This window comes from Lasioglossum baleicum, chromosome 9 (genome assembly GCF_051020765.1).
Source record: "Lasioglossum baleicum chromosome 9, iyLasBale1, whole genome shotgun sequence".
NCBI classification, from domain to species: Eukaryota; Metazoa; Arthropoda; class Insecta; order Hymenoptera; family Halictidae; genus Lasioglossum; species Lasioglossum baleicum.
Genome location: NC_134937.1, coordinates 2,424,678 through 2,441,533, shown reverse-complemented (window position 1 = coordinate 2,441,533; position 16,856 = coordinate 2,424,678). Strand labels below are relative to the sequence as shown.

The 16,856-nt window shown below is 34.5% G+C and overlaps 2 protein-coding genes across 7 annotated transcripts; both read left to right on the top strand.

The window, feature by feature from the left end:
* Positions 1-271: 271 nt before the first annotated feature.
* LOC143211779 (uncharacterized) lies at positions 272-12,974 on the top strand. 4 transcript variants are annotated; one of them, XM_076429741.1, is made up of 17 exons: positions 272-509; positions 631-873; positions 1,101-1,729; positions 1,950-2,130; positions 2,237-2,317; positions 2,637-4,202; positions 4,286-4,537; positions 4,620-4,721; positions 5,476-5,580; positions 5,874-6,018; positions 6,112-8,615; positions 8,714-9,124; positions 9,217-9,420; positions 9,512-10,044; positions 10,141-10,384; positions 10,508-10,610; positions 10,705-12,974. In XM_076429741.1, the coding sequence occupies exons 4-17, from the start codon at positions 2,026-2,028 to the stop codon at positions 11,442-11,444; spliced, it is 7,095 nt and encodes a 2,364-aa protein (XP_076285856.1). In that variant the 5' UTR covers positions 272-509; positions 631-873; positions 1,101-1,729; positions 1,950-2,025; the 3' UTR covers positions 11,445-12,974. The 4 variants fall into 4 exon arrangements, with proteins under 4 accessions (XP_076285856.1, XP_076285854.1, XP_076285855.1 ...); XM_076429739.1 differs by lacking the exon at positions 631-873; XM_076429740.1 differs by lacking the exon at positions 631-873 and having other exon boundaries at positions 1,914-2,130.
* Positions 12,975-13,113: 139 nt separating this feature from the next.
* Positions 13,114-16,810, top strand: Dph2 (Diphthamide biosynthesis 2). 3 transcript variants are annotated; one of them, XM_076429772.1, is made up of 6 exons: positions 13,114-14,743; positions 14,829-14,955; positions 15,173-15,506; positions 15,594-16,075; positions 16,148-16,439; positions 16,508-16,810. In XM_076429772.1, exons 2-6 carry the CDS (start codon positions 14,842-14,844, stop codon positions 16,672-16,674), a joined length of 1,389 nt encoding a protein of 462 aa, XP_076285887.1. In that variant the 5' UTR covers positions 13,114-14,743; positions 14,829-14,841; the 3' UTR covers positions 16,675-16,810. The 3 variants fall into 3 exon arrangements, with proteins under 3 accessions (XP_076285887.1, XP_076285888.1, XP_076285886.1); XM_076429773.1 differs by having other exon boundaries at positions 13,114-14,923; XM_076429771.1 differs by having other exon boundaries at positions 13,114-14,955.
* Positions 16,811-16,856: the final 46 nt, after the last annotated feature.

The following is a 16,856-nucleotide window of genomic DNA, read 5'->3' as shown; positions in this document are numbered from 1 at the left end:
AAATGAACATTTAAAAATATGTATCACCAAATTGCGTTCGACATGAATGATACGATTGAATAAAAATTTCATGCAAACACGCGTTTTGCTTAAAATCTTGAAATGCTAGATTACTAACAATTTCTGTATACTGATTGGTTATAAGTAAAGCATTGACCAATCAGGATGAAGAGTTTGCTAAATGGGTGCTGCAAAAAGTTACAGTGCCATAACCGAGGTGTCGCCAATGGTAAAAGCACTGGGATTTTATAGACTTGTGCTAATGGCAGCCTTGACAAATACATGATGGCCGTTGCCACCGAATAGTGTAACGCGTACATGGAACTGTCGTGTGCCAGAAAAGTTTATTATTTTAAGTAGAATTTTTCCTCTCGTGTTGTTCATATATGTTGTTTTTGTTCGCGAAGGAATAAAAGGTTGTGTACAGAACTAAAATCATGCCGAAAGAAATGTGAAAAAACGAAAAATTGTAAGAAGAAAACACGGGTGGCAAAACCGCGTTCGCGGAGGTAATATTGACAATTTTTCATCACGACGCTACTCTCATTTTTCCGCGTCAATATGAAATACACGCATCCAGGATACCTCCTTCGAGTTTCTGAGCTATACGAACCGAAAATTTTTTTACAGATGGTTGCTTTTTCTTTTGTTTACGCCTTGTCAGTTGGGCTTTTGTTGTGTGCATCCGCGCGCCGCTGGTACCCATAAGTGAGAGTGAGATGTATGCGATTCTTGTATGCGTGTAAGTGGCTTGTGTGGCACGTATGCTTGCACACAAGCGTGCAAGTTATAACCTCAAAAAGTGTTTCCAGCTGTCGAATTTTTATTCAGAACTTTTTTCCCGCTATAAAATGATTATTTCTACCTATAAGTGTGAGTGTCCCATAACAGTGCGTTGATTTCCATTCTATTACACGTAACACAATTTCTCAATAATAACATCTACTCTGTTCGATAGTAACAGTTTCATTAAATCCACACATCAATGGTTTCCTGTAAATTAAACGAATTTCTGAAAATCCTGTCAATTTTTAGTGATACATTTGCCATGCGTTCTTTTATTATCAATAAGTAATCGAATATTGTTTACATTGTTGCAGAACACAAATTGAGTGCTGATCCTAAGAAGCCATAAGTGTATAGTGTATGTGACACTTTTAAACAAAACTGAAATGTGAAACAACCTTAAATCATACTTAGTGGTTTGAACACGAATTGTCTTGGTATCAAATGTCCTAAATGTTTACAAACTACTAAATAATGTCTACTGAATATTATTTAGAATTGGGATAATACAAAGGACATATATTTAGAAAGTGACATCCAGAATTGTTTTATATACGCACAATTTCTAATGTAATGTCATGGAAAAATGTAGTTCAATTGTGTTTATACATGGATGTGATCCTGCAACAAATGTTCTTTAAAGATAAGTCAGAGTACTTTCAAAATGCAATTGTGCAGTTATTCTTTAATGGATAATGTAGTTCGGAAAAGAACTACCTATTATACTAAACAAATTCATATTCAACTATGGTTAGCACCGCAGCATGATATTGAACACAAACATCAACAACATATATAAACACAAAGAAAGTGCTGCCTAAATAACGGGTGAAATACGAAGTTACATGGATGACAGGAATAGGAGACGTAGGTCGCAGACGCGTTGAGTGGCGCCGTAGCGCAAATCTAATCTTTCCCTGTCACTGAGCTTTAGTAATCATTGGTAAGTAATTCTGATATAGCCAAATATTAGTAATACAACAATTTGAAAGTAAAAATTATCTAGTATTTGAGATGAAGAATTCAGAATTTCATGCTTGGTAAAAAGACAATTTTTGTTTGCGAGTTTACAATCTGTATTTTCATGTATTAAAATTGATCTATATTTATCACATCTTCTATTTCAGTTGGTAATTTTCAATGTGTATTACAAATGTATATAGGAGTACCTAGAAGCAAGCCTAGGTAAACTGAAAAGGTGGCTAGACGCTGCCCAGAGTAAAGAGGGGCTGCGTGGGCATGCAGCAGCCTCAGTCACGCCCTCTTCTCGGGGACTCAGTATCCTCTACAACTTCCCCGACTGCTCGGCGTAACAATCCTGTTGCTGTTTTAACGCATCAACAAGTATGTTTGTTTTCTACATATTTTCTTCAAACATAAAAGCATCGTAGAAAAATTAATCATATATTATTACTGCTGTTTTGTTATATTATAAATTGTAATTTTTCAGTTGCAACAATTGCAACAATTACAGGCCCAAAACTCGAGTGGTCAGTCTCTGACATTTGCTTTGCAACAAACATCAAATAATGTAAGTATTTTTTAATGAAAAATCATAAGAAAAGGATCTTGTAGAGTTATTTATCATTAGACTTGGAATTTTATGCATTTATGACAAAAATGCGTTAGGTAAAATATAAAACACTAACAAAATTAAAAGAATTTAAGACTATCGATATACTATCGCGATATATCAATATACTAAAATTATTAGTGGTAGAAATGAATATTTATCTGTTTCGAATACCTTGCAATTGATACAGAACATTTTCATTTTGCATAAAGATCCGCAGTCGAATGGAAGAAACCATGTAATTATGTGATTCTATCGTGAATGTTTTGTATTGCAGCCACAAGACCAAGGAAATGGATCTACGACTGGAAATCACATAGTATATGTAAACCAACTAAATCATTTAAATCAGGGTACCATAAATCCCTCGGGGACTGGTATGGGCCTACCCCCGGCCACCCCCTCTTTTGGGGTGGGCCTTAATATGGGATTGCCACTATCACTTCTAAATACCAGTCTTACATCCCTCACATCTAATGTTATCACTACGTCAAATCCTCTGCTCAATTTGGGCCTGCCAAGCATAAATACAGGACTACCTACGATAAATCCTAGCCTGAATCACTTGAATGCTATAAACTCCAATTTAACTTCGAATATTGGTTCAAACAGTATTAGTAATGGTTTATCTGGTTTGGGACAGGATTTAAATAATATAAATACTGGAATTAATAGACTTAATACGTTAAATTCGACGAGTTTAAACTCTGGATTGTCGAATGTTAATACTGGAATTACGAATGTAAATCCAAATTTGACAAGTTTAAACTCGAACGTAAACCAGAATCTTACCAGTTTAAGCACAAACTTCACTTCTCCAAGTTCTGGTGTGTCTGGTTTAACAGCTATTAATCCAAACATAAATGCAAATTTGACGACTACCAGTATAAATTCTGGTGTAAATCAGGGTCTGAATCGACCTGTTAATGCTTTAACAACTGGATTGACTCAAACTAGTCTGAATTCTAACAATACGCAATTTCCATTCCAAACCATACAAAGTATACAAAGTATTGCACCACACATTGTTGGATCGAATATTGCACATGTACCAAGTTCTGCCATATCGCAACACCCAAATTCAAACGTTTCTACTATTTCACAAATATCGAATACTGGTACTTTAACAAGCTCCAGTATATTTACGAGCACTTCGAACGAACCAAATCATTCAACCACAGCGAATGTGAATCACGCTTCAAATGTGAATCTCACTACTAATATTCCACATCTTGGTACAATGCACTCAAATATATCTAATGTATCAACGTCTAATGTACAGCATATATCCGCATCAAACGAGCCGAATATGTCACTGAGTCATACATCTTCCTTAAGTTCCTCTCAATCAACTGGATTTCAACCTCAGCGACAGTATTCGCAGGGAATTAACCCTGGCTTAAGTTCGTCAGTAACATTAACGGGCTCGTCTCAGCCATCAAATGTGGTCAGTACAATAAATACTGTAAAATCTATGCAAAACATTCAAAGTCAAAATATTAGTTCTCCAAGTAGTCCGTTCTCGATACCATTGAAAAGTCCGGCGTCCAATATCGCACCACCTACACCAAGCCCTAGTCCTAACAGGCTATTACTTAGAAGTCCAGCTTCGAATTCGATACAATCGAACCGGAATAGCCCGAGTCCTGTTGGGACATCAACTTCAAATAATAATTTTAATATACAAATGCAAAGTCCGATGCAGAGTCCAATGAGTGTTAGCCAAATTCAAAGTCCTGTACTTAGTCCATATCCTCCTGCAAAAAGTCCTCATCTATTAAGTGGAAATAACTCTCTAAACAACAGAAGTCCAGCACCTGGCGGTAGTCCTGGTCCACCTGTGGTAAGAAATCCTTTTCTTTTTTTATGCTATAGAAATTTCCTATACTTTTACAAATTTTGTAATATTTTTGTTTAAACTTCCAGGTTAGATCTAATACACCTATTCTGCAACAAGGTATGCAAGTATTGCAAATAATTCATGGCACACCACAGGGGTATCAATCAACACCAACACAGCTAGTAACTAGAACACATCTATTTGGAAATCAACAAATTCAAATAGCAACAACTAAACCTGCCAAGCAGCCTCCACAAATTTTACCAAAACCTCCTAATCAACAAACCGCTGGATCACAACAAAAACAACAACGTGTTACTACCACGATTACAAATCAAGTAACGTATCTAATTTAATTATAACTATTTCAACTGTTTTAAGTAATCCGTTTTAATCGAATTATTAAATGATTATTGTAAGGTCACTCAACAAACTCAACCACAGTTAGTTCTTGCTGGACCTCAGCCAAATCCTACAACAGCTACGATGATACCTACAGCACAAGGCCTCCTTTTAAATCAAGTATGTAATTGTATATGTATATTTATGTTTAAGGTTCCTATCTCATTTGCATGCTTATTCATTATGAGATCATTTGAAAGTATACATTCGTGCCTGTTTCTACCACTTACCAATATAAGATACAGTAAAAGCTCCTTCGTTGTCCAAAGGCCGGGGGTTTGAGCGGACAACGATCGGGCCCGGACACTATTTTTGATTTATGACTGCGTCTAGATATCGCGCCGAGCGAGACTTCAGTAGAGAGCCGAACATAGAGAAGGACAGAATGAAATACGGATCGCGTGACCGAAGCGTGTCGCCGTCGCCGGCACAATTCAAAGAATGTCCCATACGCTGTTCTTCGTTGCGTTCGAAACTTTCGTCGTCGATTAAACCACTAAATACAGTTTAAATTATATCGTGTTTGGTGTCATTTTAGTCAGAAAATTGCCAGAAATAAGCTAGTGAAAATCCCATAAAGGAATAATGAAAATTAAGAAGTTTGAATATTCGATTCACTCGAGTCAATGTTGTGGTGTTCACACCGATACACCCGAGCCAACATCAATTGTTGCCGCTCTGCGGAGCGACTCGGCGTTGACAGTCAGTGGAGTGGGTAGGCACTGGACAATGATCGTGCCCACGATTCAGGACAACGAAGGAGCTTTTACTGTACTTTTAATATGCTTGATTTCTATTATAACGGCTTATTTGCATTTTTAGTGTCACAAATATCTGCTTTGTGCTTCATATGTTTATCACATTTCATACATAGGTTTTGCCGTCAACCGGGCCCGTTATTGTACAACAGCAACCGGGTGGTGTTCAACTTATACTAAGAACGCCAGCAAGTGCCCAGCAACAAACACATACTGCACAGGTGATGGTTTCATCCATGCAGTCAAACAATTTCATCATATTCTATCATTGCTTACTTAATACTTACATAAAATTTTCTTTATATATCACTTTAAATGTTACTTAAGATCATCAACCGTTCTTTTTCACATGATATCCAATCATCATATCGATTTTCGATTATTTAATCCTTCGATCAGTTATGTTCAAAGTAAATAAATATGCAACTGCAACAAATTCAATCAGGAAAATTAGGAAAATAATTTGATCTTGTAAGATATATTTATTCATTATATAAAATTTATTCTTTTACAGTTAACGCAACAGCAGTTAGTAAGAGTTGTCACGGCACAGGGAATGCAATTACAAGGCATTACTCCTACGTTTTTCGCTGTGCCTAATGGATTTCCTCCAGCTGCTTCTCCAGTAATTAGACATACTCCATCAAGTCCCGCACCCGGTAAGTCTTACAATTAGTAATTTATTTAAATGTTATCCTGCGAGAACTAACTGGAATACTGAAATCTTTTTTTCGTTTTTTTTTCTTATTTAGCTGCGAATTCTGGAACAGGCAACTCTATAGTGATTCAAAACGCAATGGTACAAAGTCCTCAACCACAGATCTCGCAAGTCGGATCGGGTACTAACACCGGTAGTACTCCGTGTACGCAAACTGTCGTTGAACAGAGTTTGCTACCACCTCCGAAAAAGAAAGCGAAAAAAAAGAAAAAGGCGAAACGAAAGGACGACGAACCACCGAAATTAGATCTTGCTAGTATAATGAAAATATCCGGGATAGGAGACGACGATGATATTTTTGATACTGATCTTACAACTGAATCTGAGGTTTCTTGTCAAGTTCAAGTTGAATCAAGTTCAGGACAAAATCTAGGACAACTTCCACCTCAAGTGACTACACCTACTAGTTCTGCTCAGAATCTGATACAAGTACCTGTACCAAATACAACGAATACACAAACTTCTGTGTCCCAGACACTTAATAGTCAACTTGTTGCCCAACTTCAGATGCCTGTACAGAGCACAATGCAGGGTCAATTACGATTTGCTCTCGGGGAGGATGGAAGAGTTGTTTTACATCGAACACCGGAACCAAATCAACCAGAAATGGATCAGGCGACCGCTCAAGCATTAATACGATCGTTAACGCAAGGTGGTGGACAAAATTCGCCCATTATTTCGCAGCTTCTTGGACAGGCACAAACTACAACGCAGACTACGCAAAGTACTGTATTACAGAGACAGAAATTTGTTAGGTCACCTCTTTCATCCAGTGTTACAACAGTTACTACTACTGTAAGTCCCGCAGGCCCTCAAAGTGTTACTTGTGCTACTAGTCCGCAACACGTGCAAGTATGCTCGAAACCAAGTAATCAGCAGAAAAGTGTAAATGTTCCTCAAGAATCTAATCCTGTGTTAAACGTTTGTGTCCAAAGTAACCTTGGGTCTTTGCAAGCATTGGATATACAACCATCGAAAAACATTACCGTACAAAATCTTATACCACCATCAAAAACTACTCCATCGCCTAACTCTAGCCTCGTGCAACCGAACAGTAATGTTTTGACGACTTCTGATGTTCTTGTGCCGAAACCGTCGTGTGCTACATTCAGTGTGCAAAGTTCTCGATTAACTAATCCGAACCAAGCAACTACTAATCAACAAAATTCTAATGTTTCTACACAAAAATCTAGTCAAGTGCGGCTCACGAATGCTTGCGTAACTACTAACGTGCGACAAAATCTAAATAAAATATCGCAAAGTGGTGCGCATGTTCAAAAGTCATTGCCAAATAGTTTAATTGTACAAAACGAACACAACATTGCGAAAAATAATCAGAATCTTCAGCAAGGGAACCAACAGGATAGTATTGCATTGCAACAAGAAACACCAATGTTTCAGCATAATCAGCATCAGCAGATAACGGCGCAGGCTGTGCAAACGCAAAACGTTCAACATGTTTTCGAACAAAATCTTCAAACTCCTGGATCAAATGTTCAACATAATTCTGTAAATATGTTGCAGCAACAAAGCTCTTGTAATACCATGCAACACGATGCCATGAATGTATTACAACAACATTCTAGTATCCAACAAAATACGATTAACATGCTACAGCAAAACCCAGCCGGTAATGTACAAAATATCGAACAAAATTTACAATCTGGAATTAGTGATATAGCTCAAGCACAACAAAACGTTATCGCCAGTATGCAACAACAAAATACATCCGCTATTTTGCACAACACGAGTGTACAACAGAATATGAATGTGCAACAACAGAAAGTTGTTGCTCAAGCTAATACGTTTTCTTCTGTGAATGCACAACATTTTGAAAGTCAAAATACAGCTAACACCATACAGCAGCAACAGCAACAGCAGCAAGGACTAAATACACAACAAAATAGTCACCATCAAAATATTGTTATAACGAACGCTCCAGCTTCTTCTAATACTATTCCACAAAATGAATCTCAAAAAGTAGAAACTCAAAGTGCAACAATGCTTAATTCAGCGGCGAACAATATACTAAACAACGCGCCAAAAATTACACCCGAAATTTTGAACGCATTAAGCAATTTGAATCCCAACGACCAATTATTAATTGCTAACGCGAATGGACAAATGCAGGTAATCAGTCAACAACTGTTGCAACAATTCTTGGCTGGACAATTAAATGCAACCAGCCAAGTACAAAATCAAAACCAAACCCAAAAAATAGTAATTGGTGAACCAGATGCAAACAATCAGAATTTACAAGGTGTACAAATCAATACACCAACAAGTCAAATAATTGTAAATAGTTCTGGTGGAGCTCCTACTATTCAAAATAACATACAAAATATTGTAGTACAAGCTGCGCCTTCACAAATGCCGCAACATATACAGATCCAAAATTCCGGCTTTCCAAGTCAATTCATTGACAATCTAAATCAGCAACAGATAAGGAATATAGGACAAACGAGTCAACCAAAGAAGGCGAAAATTGTTAAAAGAACAAAGACTGTTGTTACTACTCAAAACACTGGAAATGCCCAGGTATGTTCAACAAATTTTATTTTCATATTTTTCTAATGCATTTCTACTTGTTGATTACATAATGATTTGTTTTTAAATTTGATACTTGTAACAATCAGGTGACAAAAACTGTTACGGTTTCTCGTCCAACAATGGTATCAACGAATACAACAAACCTTCATAAGGTGGATAATTCTAGTAAAACAAATGCTGTGGTATCTCAAAGTACAAATCTGATTAAGAGCGAGTCTACTCAAATTATCACAAATGGTCCTGTACTTCCACCGTCTCCTGGAAGTCACTTATCAGTTCCCTCGAATGGCCAAGTGGTTCAAAAAGTGCAGACCATTCAGCTTCCTGCTCAAAAACAGCAATTATTGAAAAATATAAATTCTCAAATACAAGCTATTTTAGCTCGTAAATCGGGTACGCAACCGGATCAAACCGTTTTAACTAAATTATATCAAGAACAAGCAAAAATTTTAGCGAGTGGAAAAGTTGTTAGTACTACGACACATTCCGTTAGCAGTGTAAGTTTCTCTATAAAATATATATGTACTATACATTTTGCTATAACTTAATGATGTATGTAATAAGGATCTTAATATTGTACTCGATATAGGGTGCAGAAGCAAGTTTCAATGTAAATGTAGTTTCAACACTAGCGTCTACCATAACTCCGCAAAATTCTTATAAAAATCAGACATCAGCAGTACAAACTCAAACACACACAGCTACTGCTGTAGTAACATCGCAAAATTTAAATCCAAGCATACCAACGACTGTGCAAAGTAACACAAGTAATAGTTATATGAATAATCTTACTGTGAGTAACGAAATATTCCAATTTGATATTTCCAACATGTATATATTTATTCATAGTTTATGTTGTTGTATAACAATTTGAATACTTTCAGGTACCACCATCTGTGCAAGGACAACACTGTATACACAACAGTCAGAACGTGCATCAAGCGCACACAAAGCAGCACAAAAATTATCAAAATCATGGAAACCAGATATTGAGTCCGTCCTCTGCCAATATGCAAATTTTCTCACCACCGATTGCTTCTGTAGCTACTGTGCAGGGCAACGCACAACAGTTAGCTCCGGTCCAAACACAATCGACAGGAATGCAACAATCAACGCAATGTCAAACTGACCCATTAGATATTAAACCCAACATACAAATATCGAGTCCTATTAAACAAGAACTATCTTCACCTATTCAAGTACAAGTTCAAAGTGGCTCCCCTGCCGGACAGGTAGCCTCGCCTAGAATGATTGGCAAAGGACCACAAAGGATTCAAAGTCCAGTAAACACGAATAACAGTTCGAATAAACAGATTGTCAGTCCTAATAGTAACACTAGCCCTTTAGTAAGTCCTAGACAAGGTGTAAAAAGACCTGCGTCTAGCCCAATTTGTAGGCAGATTAATCGCAGTGACATGTAAGCGTAGACTTTTTATCATACTCATTTTCATAAATAATAATTTCATGCATTTGTGTTATACTTAAAGACATGTTTTTGTAACTATGTTTACAGGTTGGAACAACAACTGAAAACGGATCAAAACGATGCGATTAAGCCGGATGTAAACACACCATTTTTAAGCAAGCGGGATGCTTGTAAACGTCTTGTAAGGTATCATTGTTTAAACGAACAAGTACTTAGTCCGAAAGATTTAGCAAAAGCTGATGAGATATTTGAAGAAACGGCGAAACATCTCTTGACAAAATTCAACTCTATGATGAACAAGTACACGTACCTTCTTTTAATGGAAAGCATGGTAAGTTAAAGATTTCTTATTTCAAAGAGATTTAGTTACGAAGCATTGCATTATTACACAACTTAATAATATTTACAAATTTGATTATGCAAACTGTGTACTGAAATTGAAATGATATTACAGCGAGAAGTGAGGACATCGGAACTAATGATGATCGATAGAACTTTTGTTGCCGAAGAGCAGAGTATATTAAATAGGTTACGAGAACAAGAGGCTAAAGTTAATGGTATAGTTTCTCTATAATTTGATGTGTCGAGAAAATGATATCTACATACTCGGTAATACTTTCGTAGTAACAATTGTTTCAACATGGTTTTCAGATGAATTTAGAAAGGAAGAAAAGCCATTGGTGCCAAAGGTTGAACCTGGTCTTAGAGACGAAGACAAATTATCACCACCATTAACTAACGTTTCCGTAAAACGTGAATTAGAAGATGACTTTCCAAGTGACGAAATCGAATGTAAACCAGTGATTAAATCATCAAGTTGTACTAGTGGTGATTACGACGAGTGGGTAGAAATTCAAAAGGAACTCGGTGTATATCCATCTACCACGGACTCGTCCAAATGTAAAAATAGTAATAATAGTAGTAGTAATAGTGCATGTGCTGTGGCTGTAACAAAATCGTCGAAAGCTGAAAGAACACGAGCGAACGGTGAATGTCGTGCGAATGTACCAAGTGCGAGTGTTTCTGGAGTTCAAAACACAGTTGTAAAAGACAGTTGTGAACAAGATAATGCACCGGTTTTTGAGAGACGTTGGAGTAGCGCTACAGACCTTGAACGAGATCTACTAGAAGACACTGACAGCTTAGATGGACTGGCTTTACATTCTCAAACACAATGTCCAGGCTCTCTTCACATAACTAATGAAAGTGGGAATGGTAATGAACACGATGATATTACCGCACAGGTACAATCTGCTATCGATAGCATTCTTAATCTTAAAAAACGTCCTACAAACACATTACCTGGCAGTAGTGGTAACAGTGCATCACAGTCTAGTGAATCAAAGGACACAGTGCTTGACCAAGCAGTCCGCAGCATTTTAGGCTCGTGACCCTCCTTTAATAAAGTATGTTAAACAAGTGAAGTTAATGGTGAACATCAAGCTAATTGTTCATTTTGACAAATTTTCAAAGGACTATACATTCATTTTGGTGATTTTTGTGGTTATTGTGAATAATATATGAATTATGTTTGACATTAAGAATATGCAACATTGTTTTTTTTGATAATGCATATCTAAAATCACGCAAATTGTTGCTAAATTATTTGTACAAAAAGAATCGTGCAGCCTTAATTTCATTTATATGTATGCATATACAGCTTGTCAAATCTAGCTGTGCAGCTGAATGTCCCCCGTAAGGGGAAATGACCCCGCTGCGCAGTGGTAATTAGGCGGAACTTCACAACGATAGAGAACCGATCGTCACCTGTCAAACGAAGCACGTGATGACAGTTCAGTTAAAAAGTAAAGTGACACAAGTGTATTCACACAAACATATAAACAGTTGTTTTGTATGTTTACTGCTGTAAGAAATAATGGACAGTACGCACTTTTGACGAGGTGTGTACCTTACCGTTCAAATGTTGCATCCTTCTCTCGTCGAGTGCGGTCTTTGTTTTTTTCTGCGCATTCCTAAGTTTTGGTCAACCGCACAGCTAGATTTGACAAGCTGTACATATATATATAAATTAAAACAGACTAACTGGATTATGCAATTTAACATTTTTCTCCAAAGTTTTGTTCTGCAATGGCAATAACTATTCATAATATAAAACCATGTATACTTTCCAGTAGTCTAGCTGTAATAAAGCCATCGCGTTTACCTAATTCTAGCAGCTGTACATGTGGATAGATAGAGAGATAGATCGATAGATAGATAGATAGATAGTTAGTTAAATAAATAGATAACTCGCTCAGATTTTTCAATCTGCCACTTTATAATGTAATTTTGTAAAAAGTAATTATTTAAAACCAACTTATTCCACTTTGTCTGTAGTACTTGTAGAGAAATCTTGCGAATACTTAAAACTGGGTCGGTAAATTGTACATACGTTTTTAACGTGTATTATTAATATTATTATTGCTATTATTTGTATTATTGTTATTGAGATTCGCTCTCAGAATTATTATTGTATTATTATTATTAATATTATTATTATATTATTATAATTATTATTACTATTATTGTCAACGATACCATTGTCTCAAATAATGAGGAATGTATGGTATAAAGAGAAAGTAGTGGTTTAAGAGACTGAAATGGAAGACAATGAAAAAAGCATAGAAGGCAAATGATATATAAGGTGAAAAGGGAACACAAAACCTCTATATTAATTTGAACTCATTTCTATTTAATGTATATGCAGTCTTAAATGTTGAAATGCAAAATCAAACAGGCAAACATTTTTTAAGTAGATAATAGCGTTTTACAACTTTTTTGTCATCACATGAAATCACAATAGATCTGGGTAAACGATGAGTACATGTGTAGAGAGCACATGTGTGGAAAAAGGGTAAACCCACATTGGTAACATTTTAAGCAAATGATAGATAACCGGTGAGTAAGATTTAGAAAGCAAATCTTTCTATATGTGCCTTTTTTATTTTTTACGTAGTTGATGACTAATAATATCATATATGTACACCTGACTCATGACTTTGATTCGCGCAATGCTAAATATGTCAAGCAATGAATGCAGATTTTTCAATCAGTAAATTAAACATACAGAATGATGGTCTGGGTTAATCGTTTTCTAGGTATCTCACTAATTACAAAAATAATTGTTCATCACCGACAGTGCTTTTGCAAGAAGAATTTAGTTATGTAACTGTATTTTTGCATCCTTTTCCCACATAAATTCATGATAGCTCTCTATACACAGAGGCAATGAAATGTTTTTGGCAAAAGCAATCCAAGACTGACGTATATACAGAGAATCAAGCAAAACTATGTAATGTATTACAATAAGAAATAATCATTTGTACATAATATTCAATTACACTCTCGACGGCAATCGTGACTTAATGAATTCTTCAAAGATTTTAAAATTTGGATATGCTAAAGTTCTTTTGATCCTAATAAATTGCCGATATTTCACGAGTTCGTGTACGAAAATATTTTTATCCTTGCCTGTGTTAAGATTTTAATTTGCAGCATGAAATTTGATTTTCAGTACTGTGAGATAATTCTCCGTAACAGTGTAGCAATGCCTAACGAGAGTGAAGTGATTAATACGATGAAATGTAATTATTATTACCAATTACATGATTATAGATATCATGATTCATGAATATCTTATAATGAACATATTCCTCTCCTATCACGATATTATGGAATTAGTAACATTCCATTGTATGTATACATGCAAGATATTAGGTGCCTTATGATACAATGTTCAGTGAACTTTTTTACCCCATCAGCTATGCATTATTTTAATACTATACATATAAAACACACAAAATAATTGAGTATTACATATATAGTCCAAAATGATTTATCATATTTCTGACATAACTGTGTGCATTTTTAATATAACAAAGTATATTATATTAGTTGCATTATCCTTTCAAACTGTATAATTTTCATTAACTATATTGTACTCTGAATATTAGTATAGTAAGACTTTTTTTATCAAAATGCTTGAATAACGTGCTTTATATGTCTGCCTTATATGAAATTGCATGTTTTTTATGTGTACCTACATATCAATTTATACCAAAGAATACAAAATTAACTGAAATCGAACCACAATACTAATGATATGGTATTTGTAGCACGAAATTAGTAATGTTTTAAATTAATAATATTTTCCTTGTGTAGGTACACTATATGACATTGACTATTAAATTGCTTCAAAAATATGTAATTATATACATGATAAGAAATTTACATGATAGGATTGAAATACCATTATTAATGATATGAAAAATTGGTGCATGTAGATTAAAAACAATTAAGTGTGGTGTATATATATATATATATATATATATATATACACACAATTCAAATTTTCAATATTATAATAAGAAAAAGAATATTTTAAAGGTAAGTTGAAATAAAAGTGTTGCATATTGTAAATGAATGCGGTGAAAAAAAAATTGTAAATAAAAAGTGCATATTCCAAGGACAATTATTGAGAAATTTAAAAAGAAAAAACAAATATTCATGCAAAAAATTACCAAAGTTGATAATGTTTCAGAATTTCAATTATTTTTTGGGATACTGTAATAAAACGAGAACAGCATGTGTGTGTCATATATAAATAGTGTTTATGTGAATATGTAGATATCTCGGCATCTCTGCGACTGCGACATGCTGCGTGATTTCTAGTGACCTCTTGTAATTGCATGTGTGTATAGTATATATACTGGCGTATTCGTCACACGTATAAATGTACCTGTTTGTAAATAATTTTTGTTATGTGTAAAATTTAGTGCATGAAGCAAAATGATTCCAGAAACTGTAAAAATTACCCAACATGAAATAAATGATGATACTGAAGATGACCCTTACGAAGTGGAAAAATGCGGTAAATGGATTGATGCGTGTAATTTAAATAAGGTTCGAATGATTTATCTATGAGATGAATATTTTATCATTTAGAATTGTAAGATCGAATTGTAATGGAACATTTTATTTCCACATCTATTCTACTTCCTAAATAATATTAAAAAAAAAAACTTATTATGAAGGTTAAAATGTGTCTATTACCATAATATTTTCATTTACTACTGCATATCTATACGAAGTTGATTCAATGAATATGAAATATTTTTAGGTGTGTTTACAATTTCCTGATAGCTTTTTACCTGATTCTGTAAAAATTGCACTAAATTTGGAGAATTGTATCAATAAGAAAGTATACATTTTGGGCGATACAACTTGTGGTAGTTGTTGCGTTGATGAAATAACAGCTCAGCATATCAATGCAGATGGTATTATACATTTTGGTCATGCTTGTTTAAATCCGACGGCTAGATTACCAGTATTTCATGTTTTACCAAAAAAAGAAATTGATGCGACGAACATCATTAACAAATTCAAATCTAATTTTGAAGATAAATCTAAAAAAATTTTGTTCTTTTATGATGTTTCTTACGCGCATAAAATTGGTAAGTTTCATAATATTGTAAAAGCATTAGCATGATTGAATTTATTTAAATTGTTCTTTTTATATTGTGAATGTATTTCAATTACAGAAAGCATACAAGGAACATTAAGTCCTCTCTACGAAAATTTAGTTTTCTCTTTGTTAAACTGTACTTCCAATGTAGAATTTACAGATATTAAAGATAATTCGTCTATAGTAGTCTTAGGTAGAAGTTTTAATTTGGAAAAGGATTGCGATATAAAGGAGTACGAGGCATTTTACCTTGGAACCGGTGAAAAAACGTTTACAACATTAGCAGTGACAATTCCTGCTAAGAAATGGTTCTATTTTGAAAATGACAATGTTATCGAGTCCCAAGCTTTAAATACTCCATGGTTGAAAAGAAGAAGGTTTTTAGTTGAAAAATTAAAAGATGCTAAAGTCGTTGGGATAATTGTAGCTACATTAGGGATTAAAGATTATTTGGAGATATTAACATTAGTTAAAAATATTCTTAAACAGAAAAATAAAAAATGTTATATTCTAAGTGTAGGTAAAATTAATCCAATGAAACTTGCAAACTTTCCAGAGGTACGTCGATTATGTTATGTGAATTTTAATTCAGAACAACACTGATATTTATTTAAATATGCATATTTACAGATTGATGCTTTTGTCATGATAACATGTCCTGAAAACGAAGTATTCGATTCTAGAGAGTTTTTGAAACCAATACTTACACCTTACGAGGTAGAATTAGCTTTTAATAGCTCAAGAGAATTGGGTACCGAGTATTGTATGGATTTTCGGCAAATACTACCGGGTGGAATTAATTATCTTGATCTTAAAATATCAACGAGTGCAGACACTTCTTTAATTACCGGTGAACTTAGAAATTACAATGAAAATGTTCCGTGTTCAGATATGATGAATGCATTGGCAATTAAAGATTCAGGTATTTAAATGTTGTAAAAACAACACCGGTAAATATTTCTCAAATAATGTTATTTTGATGTGAATTAGGTGTTGTTGCAATTGGGAAAGCAGGAGCAGAATTTTTACAAAATAGATCCTGGAAAGGACTTGAACAAAAATTGGGAAAAGATGCAGTGCATTCAGCGGAAATTGGTCGAGCTGGCTTACCAACCAGTTATGATAGTGAACCCTCTATAGAATCAAATAATAGTTGAACATAATAAATCAAATAATCTTAATGTAATGTAATTTTATTCTCATGAAAAAATAGTTTCGAGTACAATATATGTATAAATAACATAACTATATATATATAGTTTTACACTTCCATAAATATATATTGTATAATAATTTAATTTTTATTCCTTGCAGTATATTACTGTAAATTTCAAAACCT

Coding starts and splice junctions, on each gene's coding strand:
- Dph2 (XM_076429772.1), top strand. CDS start 14,842: ATGATTCCAGAAACTGTAAAAATTACCCAACATGAAATAAATGATGAT. Junction 14,956..15,172: donor ATGCGTGTAATTTAAATAAG/GTTCGAATGATT, acceptor AAATATTTTTAG/GTGTGTTTACAATTTCCTGA. Junction 16,076..16,147: donor AACTTGCAAACTTTCCAGAG/GTACGTCGATTA, acceptor GCATATTTACAG/ATTGATGCTTTTGTCATGAT.
- LOC143211779 (XM_076429739.1), top strand. CDS start 2,026: ATGCAGCAGCCTCAGTCACGCCCTCTTCTCGGGGACTCAGTATCCTCT. Junction 9,125..9,216: donor CGACACATTCCGTTAGCAGT/GTAAGTTTCTCT, acceptor TACTCGATATAG/GGTGCAGAAGCAAGTTTCAA. Junction 10,611..10,704: donor ACAAGAGGCTAAAGTTAATG/GTATAGTTTCTC, acceptor CATGGTTTTCAG/ATGAATTTAGAAAGGAAGAA.